Genomic DNA, 15352 nt, shown 5'->3' with positions numbered 1-15352 from the left:
AAATCAAGCAGATACTCAAGTATTTAATACGTCACATCCATTTTCAAAGCTTGGAGCTTGGCTAAGTTGTAAAATGGATACCAGACACTTACGAAAACTTCTCAACAAAGCTAGGCAGAAACAGAAAAAATATGAAATAATTCTCAGACAAACAAAACACTCCAAAAGAAATGGACATTTCATTTCAAGGAACATATTGCTTATAGTCAAACATACCTTCAGCAAAAACGTCTCCTGCCCATGACTGGTCAATGTGTGGAACAAGAACAATACAAGTTGAAACATTTCAACTCCAACATCTTGTTTGGCTTTTTCATCCTGGTTCTAAATACAATAATACATGGTTTAATATTTGCTTTACGCCCCTGAAAAATTGTTACAACATACAATGAGTAAAAAAGCAAATATATGTGGGATGCATACCTGGTAGTAGTGAACTAGAGAATTGATGAAGGAAATAACTTCAGCACTGTCAGATGAACCTTTTCCAATTTCTTGTTGTTGTATCAAATGCTGTAGAGAAGTTTTATATGTAACATTGTAAAAGCCAACTGCTTCAACATCTAACAGTCTTAATAAGATACTTAAAATTAATAATAAAGGGCTATTCTCAGTAATGTATCATTAAAAAGGAGGAAAAAAATTGTAAAAAAAAAAAAGTTACATCCAAGTTTTCTGACTAATGCAATCTTTTAGACTAAACAAAAATATGTGTTTGAAACATTATAATACCTGGGCCAAAATTGAAGCAGCAAGTGGTCCCAGGAACAGTTGGTTTTCCTTTTCAAGGTGTTTCGCCAAAAATATCTTTGCAATTCTTGATCTTTTTTCCAGGTCAAAAAGGTTTGTGGAAAGGAGTTTTGTGACAAAGCTCATGATGGCAATACCTGCAAGTTTTTACAATTATTTTTCAATCTTCACTATTTGATTGTAACCTATTTACCTTCTGTGGAAATAATTTTTCCATCACCATCGATTTCATTCACCATGTCAGCAATGTCCATGAGGATTTTGTCTGACAAATTTTGGCAGAAATAGTTTTTTAGCCATTCAACTTTTGAGAGCATAATGCTGTCAACCACCATTTTCATAATGCTAGACAGCAACTGCAAAAACTGTAAACATCCATTTTTGTAAAGAAGTACATCAAAATAGTAAAAAACAAAGTTAAAAAAGTGAACCAAACAATTTTAGTTCTGAGCAACAAAACAATCAATTTACTTCAATTGTAAGTTTAAACACATTAACAATCACCTGGTCTTGCATAGATTCAGGTAAGAAATCTGGCGATAATGCCATTGTAATAGTTTTGCTGCTGGCGCTTCTGCAAATAGAAAGACAATATTAAACTTTTTCCAACAGTAAAATAATCCAAAAAATCAATTGGGAGATCTGAATGGTTTACCTTGATGGTTTGTTGGTTTCAACTGTTGGCAACTCAGATTTGGACAACAATGGTGTTTCAGATTTGGTCTCTTCGGGAGATCCCATATCAAAAAACTTCCTGCCCCATGAGCCCAGCATTGTCTCATCATCATCATCATCTGAATTGTTAGAACCCAAAAGTTTCATTTAATTTTGCTGATCAAAATCATGCTAAAGCTATCTAGTTTAAATCAAACAATTAATGTGTTTTTCCTATACCAGCTGTATTTTTTGGAAACAAGATGGCTTTCATAAGGCTGTATCGCAAAACAATTGGATGGACACTTTGTGTTTATATAGGCTTTGGTTAAGTTATCATGCAAAAAGTAATTTGATAGTGTAGACCAGTGGTTCTCAACCATTTTAAAAGTTGGGGCCAAATGGAGGTTTTTTAAGTGTGTAAGGAGCCATAAAAATGAGATCTCATAACAAAGCAATTTTGGTGGTTTTGGTGGACATCTGCTGCAAGTTGCAATATAAGTAATTGGGACTTAGGAGCTGCATGCAGCGCTAAGAGCCGTGGTTAAGAATCACTGGTGTAGACTCAAGTTTATGACAGACAGGTTGTAAAAAAGTCGATAAATCAACAAGATAAAAATGCTTCAGAGATTTCCATAAAAAGTGGAGGTAAATGAGTGAATACAAAAAACTTTAATCACCTTCATCAGATTGAGAATCAGATGAATCTTCATCATCACCATCATCGTCATAGTAACTAAATCCTTCCTGGCCAGGAATAGCCGGTTTGTTTCCAGTGGGAGAGCTCACTGAATCTAACACAAAGTTTTTTTTTTGTTCACATATTAATTTAACTATTTGTGGAAAGTTTATCACACTTACCTTCAATTTGAATGCTTGTAGTTAATTTTGCTCCATGCACAGCATTAAAGGCCATACTAACTGCCCCCATTAACAATTGTAAAACAGGAAACTGTAATTAAATTAAAGCATTTTTAACTTGTTGTGTACATCATAGTAATAAAACATTGGCCACAGCTTACAAAATAGCTTTGTAAATAATTTGAGTTTAAAAATAATAAAAAGTTTAAAGCATCAACTTAAGAGTTTATTTGTAGTTGTACCTGGGAAGCCAAGTACTGGAGCTGTTGTAATGGTGACACTGTATTCATCACATTTGCAAACAAGGCAATGTTTTGACTTTCTGAACTAGGTGGATATCTCCATGCATTTGTGTTACATTCCACCAGCAAATTCCTTATTATCTCAGATGCCAGTGATGAGATTCCAATAAAAAAGTCACTAAGTATGTAGAATAATTAAATATTGCTCCTACATAAAGCAAATTGGCATACAAACCTTGTAGTTGGTAACAAAGCACTTTTGTCATACAGAGACTTCATTCCATGCAAAAGTTGATTTAGAGCCAAAAATTGAAGGTTATGGCAAACATTTGCGCCAAAATGGGCAGATTTGCCCATAGCAGAAACCATAGCTTTGCACACATGCAACTGAATGACAAATAAAATAAGTTTATGATTTGATTTTTTATTGTTAAAATGGGTATGATCTACTCACTGCATCCTTAACAATCTGTGAGGCATCAATCTGACATTCTTGGTTTATGGCTGATTCCAAGCCACCTAAACATATGTTAGGTAAATTTGAGTCACATATAAACTTGTTGATATAATACAATGAGACCCTTGGTACCTTGCTGCAAGATGTTAACAGCCATTGTGACATTAACTGCTGCACATAGACATCCCAAAACCAAGTCTACATTTATCAACAGTTCATTTTGGGTAAATGGTTCGGTAATGAATGGATCACAAGCATCTTTCACCAGTCGCAAGTCTGTTTGTAACTGAAATAGTCTGTAACACAAAGGTAAATACCAAGATATCCATACAACCTATACCAACTGACAAAAATGAAGTCTTTTATTTCTCTAATACTAATACTAAAGACCTTTAAAATGCACTGAATCTATTTGGTATTGTATAAAAAAGCTGATTTAGCAACAAAGAGTAAAGTAAGTTTTTAAACAGAACTAGTTAGTCATCAATCAACAGACACCCAATAAACAAAATCAGTGTGAAAGTTGGCAAAATATGAACAATACCAGTACGTATATCAAACTTAAGGATCTTAAATACCATGTTACTTACTCTTCTGTTGTTGAGGTGGCAACTTTTTCAGAGTTAACAAAATCCACTGATTCAACTTTGTTCAGCTTCCAGGCTTCTACCATGGCTTGGTGCTTGGCAACATATTGTTTGAGGCATGGTAGACCGAGCAAGGACTTCACAAGGCCATGCTCAATACTAAGAGCCTGAACAACCTCTAAGTTTCTCTGTTTTAATGCTATAGTGAGATTTTTACCTGAAAAGTTTGAGTATATCTTAAAATTCAGCACTACATGTAGCAATATATGCATGTGGTGCAAGAAAGTCATTGCATTTCCACAACACACAAGTTGAATAGGTGGTAGTTACCATGTCACATCTTTGTCTGTTTTTATTACCTGGGTCGATATCGGTTGTTGAAACTGCAAATACTGAAAACAAATCTTCATTTGAAACACCCTTTGAAGTGTTTGATGCTTCTTCTTTAATAACAGTTGAAGATGCATCACTGTTTTGATCAAGATCTGCAAAAGCAAGTCTTAGTAAAAAACATATCTTCCAACCAGATTCCACAAAAAACTAAAATAGTTTTATGTACTTATTGTGAGATTTTACGTCCTAATCAATGCTCTGCCACATGTTGTATTTGCTGTTATTAGAATGAATGTACATTTCTCACCTAATTTAAATTGGGTCCCTATTTTTATCCACTACTTAACACTTTCAGTGCATTTGACTGATTCCTAGGTCAAAAGACATTTTAAATATAGTGCAAATTGAAGCAGGCGTTAAACTTGATCATGTGAATGGAGTTTTGTTGCATAACAATGTACAGTACAATTGTGTATCTTTGGGTCCTCTCAGACACATGTAAATGCAAAGTGGTAGTGGTATTAACAGGATATGATATTTTTTATAGACAAGCAGGTCCATGTTATTTTTACACCAATAGCATGTGTGAGTTGTAAATTAGAACAAAGATATGAAAAAAGCATCCAATTACATTTAAAATTCTTGTCATAAGAATAACCTTACCAGATTTTTTAACAAGCATTGGGATGTTGACCGATTTGATTAAAGCAATGAACTTGATAATATCAGATCTTTGGAACACATGATCCCCTTAAAAAGGCAAGATGTTTAAATGTAGTCATGACAAAATTTAAACATGCAAACCTACCACAGAGTGACTTTACAACAAGTACAAGGTGATTTTGTGTCACAGCCGTTGGTTGAGTTTTGGTGGTGTAATTCACAATGTGAACAATGCAATATTGCAAAACCACATTGCAGGCCTGAGCAACCAGCTCAAAGTCATCTTTGTGAACTGAAAATGACAAAGTAATCAAACTCAAACCACCCATAACTTTAGGTCTAAACTTTATGTCTATGAGTATTTTTTACATGCTTAAAAGTTAGCTCAGTAAATCATTCAGAATTTGGTGAGCACATTGATGTGGTTTGGAATGTATTACCATTAACAAAATGACCAGTTAGGACATCAATTAGGGGTTAGTTTCTGCATATTGTAAACTACAGAAAAAGAAGCACAACAAGTATAAGAAAGTTGCTAGATAAAATTCTAGGCATTTTTTAATGGAAAGGTGTGCAGTTTTCGAAAACAGCAAGTGGCTAATAGAATAATCTTACAGCTTTAACAGTTTGAAACATAATGTGGGAAACTTGCTGTATGATACTGACTGTTTTCAAATCCAGTAGGAAGGGCTTGTCCAGCGAGAGCAACAAACAAAGAAAAAAAGTTTCCATGCATCTCATCATGGTGGAGAATCTTTTGTTTGCTGTAAAACCCACAAAAAATAATTCATGCATCTTCATGAAAAAACACAAACTTTTTTAACTTACTTCTCAATTAAAGTTCTTGAAATATTTACGACTTCATCAGCTTTCAATGCTGCTCCATTTCCACAAAGAAGTGGTTTAATAGACAATTCCCAGTCTATCATAACTTTTTACATGGTATACAACACAATGAAAATAATATTGATTTTCCTGCAGCAGTAACAACAGATTTAAAAAAATATGTGTAATTAGGTTTTAACATTAATAATGGTGATTGGTGCATTAGGTGCATACATCTTAACAAAAAGGTTGGCTATCAAACAATGCATTTTTGGGAGGAATTCAAATAAAAAAAGTCTTCAATGGTGGATTTTGAAACTATCAACAGCTTTTGCGCGAAATTAGCTTCATAAACTTTTGCTATATCTGCCAGCGACACTCCTAAATCAAACTAATGCCTAACAGAAAACACAGAATCAGATAATAAATGAAAGTGCAGGAACAGATCATCGCCATTGTGGCGTGACGAAAAGAGGCAAAGCATGACGAAAACTCATGAACCGTGAATAAATAGGTCCATAGAAAAATAAATAAATTTAAGTTAAAAAAATCTCAAAATAAAATTACGCCACGAATGTGGCCGATTGGTGAATCAAATCCGTTTTCAAAACTTTAACCAAGCAGATCCCGACCCGACGTAGGCTACAACCATATGTTTTAAGAGTTTAGAACAACTACAAATCAATGTGAGGCTAAAAATAAGAATGAAGAGAATGTTTTGTGATTTTACTGTCAAAAATAAGACAAAGAACGTTTTGGAGAGAAGAAACGTCAAACCTCCACAGCACAATCAGTCTTACCAACTAAAATTCAGTTACTTTTCAATGCTAATGTTGCTTAGTGTCTGAACTGATGGTTCGCACCTTAATGAGCGGATGTGCTCATTGTCTTTTGAGAAACAAATCATGCATTGTTTGTCGTTCTGTGTGCTAAATGCACTAATGCGGTATCAGGGATATAATTGGACTGCATCATTTGGTGCACAAGTCTTATAAATCAGAGCATAGGCCAACATACAGTTTATCAACGATGATCGTAAAGATGCAGGTTGAGTAGGGCGAGAGTTTGGTAAACAACGTAGAAAATGTGACTTTAATTAAGATAGTCTAAGCAGCTAGTGACGAGACTAAATTAAGGTTACACTTTGATTTGTGACATTTTACCCAGCCTTTTTTCAGCTTATAATGTTAAGATTCGGTCTAAAATGACTGACCGGCGGAATTTAAAACTGTGGCTGTGTTGCTTATCCTTTTTTGCCGCATCTCTCAACGTTATCATGATTGACCAATTCGTGTGCAAAATCCAACCAGAAACGAGAAAAGCAAGGTATACAAATAACAGACTCATTTTCGACAGCAAAAACATAATGAGGTTTAAAAATGAGCCAAGGACTTTAGAACATCAAATCACGGTAAATAATACGTACAAAATCAACCCAGAATTGGTACCTCGTATGATCAAGCTTGTACAAGAAAGATACAACTTCATGAAACGATATTCAAGATTCTACCAACCGATTGAACAAAAGCTTCCAGAACAAACCAGAGGTAAAAAATATTTTACTTATCTTAGGCGGTGCAGGAATTTTGCGTATCGTTCACTTTAAACAGCGTATTTGATGTGTCACCACAACCGAACCTTATTTTGCATAAAATTTCGTGAAGGTTGTGTTGGCCAAACCGATCCATCAACAGCAATTTACAAGCATTAAATCTGTTCTACAATGAACGCGTTGGGGTTTAAAGGTGTGAACTATATAACATATCGGATCTAAAACTAGGGTTCGCGGTCCAGGTCACGTAAAGCAATTTCGTTGTTACCGCTGAATGCTTGATTTTGTTACAATCATTTTTGGAGTCACTTGTATATGCTCTGTTGCCATCGACATGAAGCGCTAAATAAGTACAACCAAAAAAATAAATTTTCATACTGAACGAAACAAACGTTTTTGAGCAATTCTTTGCATTTGAATAAGCCATGACATTTCACATGCCACATTTCTTGCCGAAAGCAGGGGTCACAACTACGGCCCGCGGGCCGGATTAAATGGGATTGTAGAAAGACCATATCGTTGCGCCCTTATAAAAATCGCCTCGCAGGCTTAGTTTGAAAAGACGACGCTAGGGCATGTAAACTGCGTGCGGCCAGCGCGAATCATTATTAAACTCATCCGGCCCGCAGAGTAAAAAGTTTGTTCATCCCTGGCCTAAAGCAATCTGTTCCAGCAACTCTTTAAGCAGAAAATATTTTGTGCATCTCATAACAGCTCCGGTCTAGGTTTACTTTTACTTGCAGTAGGGATTTGATTTGCTGTAATTGTTGAAAATATGGCAAAATAAGGACCCAAGTCAAACACAAGGACATTTTTAGAAATACGGACAATACTTTTTTATAGCCCTTCAAAATATGGACAAATTTTAGTGCAATCAACAGTCTTCATTGTTAAACAAAAGCCCTTTTCCATCACCAGCAACAAAAAATGCAACTGTTTGCAAACGATCTTGTGCTTATTTTTAGCCTTGCGTGATGTTATCCACTGTCATGTGTAATTTGCCATACTCTTTTTGTAAGCATTAAAAAAAACATTTAACGTCATGAAATGTAATTGCTAGACCCAATGGCAAATGAACCTTTAGAAAAAAATATTTATAAAGTTTGAGAACCACTAATATAGCCCCACATAAAATAGGTAATTTATTTAAGCAGGTGTCATAATATTGACCCAATTCCGTTCTGGCTCATCATTTCTCGGTGAACTTTTCAATCAACATCACGACGTGTTTTACACCTTTGAGCCACTGAAGATATTCTCCAGCTACCGTGGTGACAACACTCATGCCGAAGACAAGGTTGAAGTGCTTGATCGTATTCTCAAGTGTGATTTCCCGGACTTCGCCTCATTGTACAAGACATACGACTTTTACGACCACGAACTCAGCGAGCAGTGCATAAAAGATAACTTCTGTTTCAGGTATACCTTCTTACAAGGGTAGAGCTACTAACACAGGAACTCACAAGTTCACAACACGCCGGTTTGAGAATTTCCGATAAGTGGCGCAACGGAGCATGGGCGTTTGCAATGGCAGTAATTGCTGAGTCGGCAATTTGCTAAATCAGGAATTAATGTCATCGTAAACGCCTATGCTCCGTTGCGCCACATATCGGAAATTCAGAAACCGGCGTGCTGTGAGTTTCTGTGTTAGCTCGAACCCTTACAAGACTCCTTCGAATTTGACCGAAAAAATGTGTTCAAATTGTTTTCATGTTTTGTTATATTGTGTAATTCACTTTCAACAATCGGTTTGTTCAGGGAACGTTTGCGAAACCTCTGCCCAAGAGAACTCTGTCCTCGCTATGGAGCTTGTCATGCTTGTGGCGGACCATTTCATCTTCCACGCATGAATCAGATGTGTAGAGGCAAAAAGGTACCTATCAGGCATATGGTTCTGATTTTAACACAACTTTGCGTTTTCGTAACTTTGCGATAAAGTTGTTTTAAATTTAGCAATTGCACCCTACCTTATCCTGCGTTTTGTTTAGATTTCTGCAATTAAAGTCATTCGGTTGTACAACATTCGTTGGCTTAAGAGTCTTTTGGAAGATCCCAGTTACGACCTAAAGGTGGGACAGTGATGTTCATATCGGTTGCTCGAAGAAACGAATGCTTGGGGACTCATGTTAACTTATAAATACTTGAACCAGGTCATACATCTTGTACGTGATCCTAGAGGCGTACAAAGTTCAAGGCTCAAAATCCACCCAGAAATGGACGTGACTGTCAACGCAACCGTTATGTGCGACCACCATTGGATCAATGGTAATGCGCCCGTTTCTGAAAACACTGAATGGTTGTCAGGAAAATATTTGAGGATTAGGTAAGCACAATAAAAGTCTTAAAGTGAACAACTGTTTTTTAGTGTATACCAGCAGTGGCTACCAAACTTTTTTCACAGAGCGCCTGTTGACATAGAAAATAACACGAGAGGGCCATATAGCATATACATGCCCTAATGCAGGACTTCTCAAACTGTGATTTGCGATATATGTGCGTAAATTTATTGTCAAAATATTATTCTCGTGTATAGGCTAACGCTATACCCATCAAGGGGTTACGTAGAAATTTCTTTTCTAAAATGGGGTCGCAGAGCAAAAAAGTTTGAGAAGCCCTGCCCTAATGCATCACTGTTCTCAAACTTTGATCCCCGAAGCGCTTTTGTGATACTGCTGCAGAGGCCTTACCCAAAATCGAAGTCAGAGTCAGATAGTGCAACTGTTAAAGAGTAAAAATATGTGGCACATTGAAGAGTCTCTTTCACTGGCAATATTTGATCACAATAGCAAAATAAAAGCATTTGTTCGTAGAAAAGCATTAACTTGAGTTAAAAAAAATGAGATATGTCAAGATGCATATCTGCGCGGGCCGGACAAACTAACTTCCCAGACAGCAGTTTGATGACCCCAGGCACATAATAAACGAAAATGTGTGTATTGTTTCAAACCAACGGGTGGTATTAATTGCATGGTGTATGTCAAAATATACTTCATTGTTTATGGAACTTTTAAGCTTTCTTGACACAGATACGAAGACCTTGCATCAGAACCGGTAAAATACTCTAGTGAGATTTACCGTTTTGTTGGATTACATTTGACACTTCCAGTTAAGAACTGGATTACAAAAAATACCCAGTCCAAGAACCCATCAAACAGCAAATGGGCAACGAGCAGAAATTCTTCAGAAACGATGCAATCGTGGCGACAGCATCTCTCGTTTGACACTGTTGCACAAATACAGAAGATATGTGGCAAAGTAATGAAACTGTATGGTTATAAACCAGTAAGCAGTGTTGAGGAGTTGCGAGATTTGGACAATCAACTCACTATTTAGCATTGCATTATTTTCAAGGTTTTTTTTGCGATGTTAGACAAATTACGTGCTTCGGTGTATATTGTACCAAAGCTGAATACATATACCTAAACTGCTAGCTCATCTTGCTCTTCACATGTACATCTCATACTTTTTACCACATAGACCGCTCGTGAGTTGCACTGTTGATCGAGAACAAACAGTAACAAATAATGTTTTTCATGAAATTTTTGTCACTGCACTGCTAGCATTTAAGGGCGGTTAATGAAGTTAGTCTTCCACCCATGGAATAGCGTTGACACTTAACGTGGCTTTTCAAAACAATATTACAAAGAGTTGGGGCTCGAGTTACCCAACAGCATTTGACATTATTCTGTGCCGTAGCAGTAGCTTAGCTGGCACCAGACAAACATTGTCACTTACTGCGGACCTGAATATAGCCGAAGACGGATAGCCGAATAAGATCGATGCAAAAATTAACATTAAAAAATGGTTTACCGAGGTGTAAGTGACGCGTGTTTTTTCTTCGCCTTTAAAGGTTTTTATCTTTCGTGCGTTTTCTTATCTTCTATTGCGTGTTCACACTTACAGTCGGTTTAGTCTGCTGGGCTTTCAGTTGAGGAATGATCGTGTTTGTGAAGGAACTAGACTTTTCTAATTTTAATCCGTTTTATTGCTCTCTATAGACAGTGAAGATGCTTTTTAGCGAAATATGTTTGTTCTTTATAAGATCGTCAACTGATTTTAATCTGGAAACTAAGATTTCCTAAACTTGTGACATATATGCTTATAACGAAAGGTGGAAATCGTTGCAACATAATAGAACAGGGAATTATTCCCAGAATCAAGTTACCAGGATTATAAAGAGATATTTGTTGCAAAGGTTTGGTAGAAACATTGACCCATCGGCGTCTTTAATTGATTGAAATTTGTTTTTTTACACCTTTGCAATACAAGCAAATCCAATGGTTAAACCAAAATTTATCTTTATTCGTGCCAATGTTAACATTTGGAAGTACTTTTTACCGCGTTATATCCACCTCTGCAGTTTGTCTATGTCATTTCCCTTATCACTTACATCCCATGTTGACTTAACGTACGCGGCCCGCTCCTCAATGAATGGGCGATCAGACTGGCGAAAATCGTAGTTTGTACAAGTTTGTATCTTTGGAGAGGATTTTTGGGACAGAGAACGCGGCTGCGTGTTGTTACCCAAAAAGGTCAACAGGAAATTGTTTGTAATTTGAAAGTATTTCGAGGCGACTGTATGAGGTGTTTGATAACATACGTAACAAGACAAAAAGGTTTACATTAGGGGTAGCTAGCTGAAAACAGTAAAGTAAGCAGTAGATTGTTAGCTCCAGCATGTAACTGCAGCGCCAATTTTGAAATTCAACACTTCCGGGTATAGTTTTCAATTGAGTGTGAGTTTAAACTGATTTTCTGTACTATGAAAGACAACGGTTATTGACGCACGCAGCGAGGATTTAGTAGCAACTTGTTTTCACTCCAACAATTAAATCGCTTCATATTTTCTCTTGACTGCAACTTTGTATTACTGGCTTGTTTTGTTTTTGCCTATTTAACCCATTAAAGATATGCGCCTGCTCTCGATTAGGTGCACTGTACAGCCTCAACCTTGCGTAACGAACGGCAAACTAGTCCTGCGCACCTTGGGCCTTACAGCAGTTTTCAGTCTGCGTGATCAAGTATAACTTTGGTTAATGATTAAACGGGATCGATAAGTGTAAGCTTTTACAGATAACACAAATGCCAGTTGTGTCGATGAAAACAGCAGTATTATTTAAAAGAATCGAAAAACTGAAGTAGAAAAGAACAGCGTTTACTACAGTTTTGCAATATTAGAAATCAGTAGTTGGTCCATCGACCCTTGTTTAATATGACTTGCGTTCCCTAGTTACAGACCTTAAGTGTGCTGATGGAAGATTGTTTTAATAAGATAGGAAAGCACAGCTAACCTATCCTGGACTGACGAAGGAAACGTAGTATGTTTAAATTCTAACTGAATTGAGTAAACAATACTGGCATCCTAGCTATTGTTGTTGTGAAAACAAATCGCTTTTCAAGATTGGTTGCGTCACACCTATTGTAGTCAACAACTTAATTAGGTTTAATTCTGCTATCAGTAGACAGTTATAGAACATATTATTTGTCAGTGTAAGCCACGAGTTGTTTTGTATGTGATAAACCATAAAAACTAGTGACCATACAGTTACAGTAACCCCAAGATTGTACTGTGCACCCTCATTAAACACTGAACTAGCCAAATCGCACCAGTGTTTGCCAACAGTCTCTAGAGACTAAATAGGCTTACCTTTAATTGCTTTGAGCTTACACAGGCCAGATATATCGAGTGTCAGAAAATACTTTACAAACGTCTTGTTTTTCGCTCCATCTTAGGTTGGCTGAAAGGTAATAATGGAAGCGCGAAAGTATTTTGTGTGGTTGGGCTGGGCTTGTCTCGCAGCCACATTTATATTTGCGGCCGTTAACATATACGTGTCCCATGATTTCATAAACAGCTTTCATGAACGAAACCGATACGCAACACACCAAGATCCGAATCCCCATATTACCGACCCACATCCTACCAAAGGTATACAGTGAGGTATAGAAAACAGACACTATCGGCACCTAACTAATTTTACACTCAATTTGCAGAAGACGAGTTGTACCAAGTTGACGCCAAGTTCATACCAGACATCCTAAAGATTGTAGCTGAGAGAAATGCCTTTATGCTCGAGAACAGCGAATACTATGGACCTGTGAAAAAGCAACTTCCAAAGCAAACTAAAGGTATTGATTACTTTTGTGCTTGATTGTATTTCCCCCTCAGAATAAGCTAAGTTTCCGTTAAGCACTTAGGCATTATTCCAATTTCGCTCCAGGACCTAGGTACCGGTAAATTCAGTAAGGTATCAAGTTATTTTAAACTATGTTTTAACACGTGTGTCATTATACACAGCCAAGCCAACGCGAGAAAGACACAACAAGCCCTTACGCATTTTTGTAATCTTTTCCTTTACAGGCGTCATCATAGTGACCCAATACCGTTCAGGTTCGTCATTTCTTGGTGAGCTTTTCAATCAACATAACGATGCATTTTATACCTTTGAGCCAATGACAATGTTCCTAACCTACCGTGGTGACAACACCTATGCTGAAGATAAAGTGCGTTTGCTTCGCCGTATTCTCAAATGCGATTTTCCGGATATCGATTATCTGTACAAAACCGTTAACTTCCACAGCCTCAGCCCCAGCGAGCAATGTCTTCAAGATAACTTTTGCTTCAGGTACGTTGTATAAAACACCAGTATATATAACCAAGTGGAAGTTGACAAATTGATTTTTTGATTTTCTTTGCGCAGAGAACGCTCTCGAAACTTATGCTCGAAAGAACTCTGTCCACTGGGTAATCGCTGCAAACATTGTGGACCAGTTCACATACCACGCGTTAATCATATGTGTAGAAGTAAAAAGGTAAATAGATTGATAATTGATGTTGTGGTGTTTATCTTTGCTATATTTTATTTTGGTTTCCTTTCTAATAAACAGATTTTTTCTTTGTAAACGTAATCTAAGTTTGCTTTTTATCATAACTAAAGTAAGCGATAGTTACCAATGTAAAAAATCATTGCCCAAGACAAAAATACCCAAACGCATAAATTTTGTGTTAGATTATCTGTTGAAACCCGAAGAATATACAACTACGCCAAAGCACGTGTTTTATTAAACCTATTAAATCCAACTTTTTTGATACTATATTTTTAGTTTTGCCCTTAAAGATGACTTGATTTTCGTATTTTGTCTCAGCAAAGTTGACTTTGTCGTCTCCATTTTAGCTTTCCGTGACGAAGGTTATCCGTTTGTACAAGATTGAATGGCTGAGAAAAATTTTAGAAGATCCAAAATACGACTTAAAAGTAGGCGGTAAAGTTATCACTTCATGTTTTTTATGTAAATTTGTGTATACAACGCCAGTCTAACGTGTGTTTAGGAATGGCAACAAATTGTATGTCAAAAAAATAAAAATAAACCCTTCACATAATTTGGCTTATTTTTCTACAGGTCATACATCTTGTCCGTGATCCGAGAGGCATACAAAGTTCCAGGCTTAAACTGCATCCGACAATGACATTAGCTGCCAATACGGCTATGACCTGTGATCGTCACTGGATCAATGGCATCGCGCCTTTTGCCAACAACAGCAATTGGTTGGTTGGTAAATACCTAAGAGTTAGGTAAGATGAAGTGATTAAATTAGTTTTTAAACGACGTCAAACAATTTTTGCCCCTGTTGTTTTAAACCAGATACGAAGACCTTGCAATGGATCCATTCAAATTTTCCAACCAGATTTACCGTTTCGTGGGACTCAAATTTACCACCGAAGTGAAAAATTGGATTGCAAAAAACACACAAGCAAATAATCAAACCAAAACTCAATGGACTACGAATCGCAATTCGTCCAAAACTATGCAATCGTGGCGAAAAACACTTTCTTTTGATACTGTGTCGCTTATTCAAAATACTTGCGCAAAAGTGATGGACTTGTACGGGTACAAGCCTGCAAGCAGCGAAGAAGAGTTGCGAAACTTAGAAATACCTTTAATTGCCAAGTCATTATTATAGCATCAAGTGCGGTTCATTTTTTTTTACTTATTTGCTCCCAAAACGGTGCCTTTTGACCTTTGCTCGTTAAAACGCAGTAATTGTGGAAAAAGTCCAATATCTGCACTTAATTTTCCGAGGAGAGACAGAAATATAAATGCGGATATTTAGTGAATGTAAAGCGAATTGCTCGAACGTTCCACTGTTTATTTGTGTTATGTGCTTTCGATTAGCCTACTGCTATTTGTTCAAAATACATTTCCTGCCCTACTCTATAGCAGCTGTGTGCCGCACACGCACTATATTCTCATGTAAGACAAGAACAAGAAGCACGATCGAGTATGTATAATAGCCCAAAAAGGTATATCTGTGTGTATTGTTTTCACTGCAAAGAGTGAAAACATTTAATTTAAGACATAATTCGTCTTTAAAAGTTAACCAAAATAGTTTTAGAGTCAATAGCCTATCCTCTAGTGCAGTGGTTCT

The 15352-nt window shown here is 36.7% G+C and overlaps 3 protein-coding genes across 6 annotated transcripts in view; 2 read left to right on the top strand and 1 right to left on the bottom strand.

Annotated features, from left to right (window-relative positions):
- LOC145214873 (E3 ubiquitin-protein ligase UBR4-like) overlaps positions 1-5517 on the bottom strand; it is a 56645-nt gene extending 51128 nt beyond the window's left edge. For all 3 annotated transcript variants that reach the window (XM_080083481.1, XM_080083483.1, XM_080083482.1), the window contains exons 1-18: positions 5376-5517; positions 5214-5311; positions 4693-4839; positions 4548-4634; positions 3911-4036; positions 3555-3768; positions 3097-3260; positions 2962-3026; positions 2743-2894; positions 2508-2685; positions 2266-2356; positions 2085-2198; positions 1406-1544; positions 1255-1324; positions 944-1115; positions 733-887; positions 424-513; positions 217-324 (exon numbers count right to left, since the gene is read on the bottom strand). In XM_080083481.1, the coding sequence (XP_079939607.1) occupies positions 217-324; positions 424-513; positions 733-887; positions 944-1115; positions 1255-1324; positions 1406-1544; positions 2085-2198; positions 2266-2356; positions 2508-2685; positions 2743-2894; positions 2962-3026; positions 3097-3260; positions 3555-3768; positions 3911-4036; positions 4548-4634; positions 4693-4839; positions 5214-5311; positions 5376-5476 (2271 nt within the window). In that variant the 5' untranslated portion in view covers positions 5477-5517. The remainder of the gene's footprint in view (positions 1-216; positions 325-423; positions 514-732; positions 888-943; positions 1116-1254; positions 1325-1405; positions 1545-2084; positions 2199-2265; positions 2357-2507; positions 2686-2742; positions 2895-2961; positions 3027-3096; positions 3261-3554; positions 3769-3910; positions 4037-4547; positions 4635-4692; positions 4840-5213; positions 5312-5375) is intronic.
- A 789-nt stretch (positions 5518-6306) lies between these two features.
- On the top strand, positions 6307-10354 carry LOC145213358 (carbohydrate sulfotransferase 1-like). Its single transcript, XM_080081601.1, has 6 exons — positions 6307-6919; positions 8079-8343; positions 8683-8797; positions 8913-8993; positions 9075-9247; positions 9951-10354. The coding sequence occupies exons 1-6, from the start codon at positions 6577-6579 to the stop codon at positions 10255-10257; spliced, it is 1284 nt and encodes a 427-aa protein (XP_079937727.1). The 5' UTR covers positions 6307-6576; the 3' UTR covers positions 10258-10354.
- Positions 10355-10424: 70 nt separating this feature from the next.
- Positions 10425-15143, top strand: LOC145213359 (carbohydrate sulfotransferase 1-like). Of its 2 annotated transcripts, XM_080081602.1 has the most exons (7): positions 10425-12853; positions 12919-13053; positions 13286-13550; positions 13626-13737; positions 14100-14180; positions 14326-14498; positions 14569-15143. In XM_080081602.1, exons 1-7 carry the CDS (start codon positions 12676-12678, stop codon positions 14885-14887), a joined length of 1263 nt encoding a protein of 420 aa, XP_079937728.1. In that variant the 5' UTR covers positions 10425-12675; the 3' UTR covers positions 14888-15143. The 2 variants fall into 2 exon arrangements, with proteins under 2 accessions (XP_079937728.1, XP_079937729.1); XM_080081603.1 differs by lacking the exon at positions 14569-15143 and having other exon boundaries at positions 14100-14187; positions 14326-14421.
- Positions 15144-15352: the final 209 nt, after the last annotated feature.

The sequence above is a fragment of the Phallusia mammillata genome, chromosome 2 (genome assembly GCF_965637545.1).
Source record: "Phallusia mammillata chromosome 2, kaPhaMamm4.hap1.1, whole genome shotgun sequence".
Lineage (NCBI taxonomy): Eukaryota > Metazoa > Chordata > Ascidiacea > Phlebobranchia > Ascidiidae > Phallusia > Phallusia mammillata.
The sequence above is the reverse complement of the archived record's forward strand: the minus strand, read 5'-3'. Positions and strand labels throughout refer to the sequence as shown.

Bases quoted from the DNA above. Each gene is read 5' to 3' on its own strand.
- LOC145213358 (XM_080081601.1), top strand. From the start codon at position 6,577: ATGACTGACCGGCGGAATTTAAAACTGTGGCTGTGTTGCTTATCCTTT. The intron at 8,344-8,682 runs GTATACCTTCTT...CGGTTTGTTCAG, and splicing joins AAAGATAACTTCTGTTTCAG to GGAACGTTTGCGAAACCTCT. The intron at 8,798-8,912 runs GTACCTATCAGG...CGTTTTGTTTAG, and splicing joins AGATGTGTAGAGGCAAAAAG to ATTTCTGCAATTAAAGTCAT.
- LOC145213359 (XM_080081602.1), top strand. From the start codon at position 12,676: ATGGAAGCGCGAAAGTATTTTGTGTGGTTGGGCTGGGCTTGTCTCGCA. The intron at 13,551-13,625 runs GTACGTTGTATA...TTCTTTGCGCAG, and splicing joins CAAGATAACTTTTGCTTCAG to AGAACGCTCTCGAAACTTAT. The intron at 14,499-14,568 runs GTAAGATGAAGT...GTTTTAAACCAG, and splicing joins GGTAAATACCTAAGAGTTAG to ATACGAAGACCTTGCAATGG.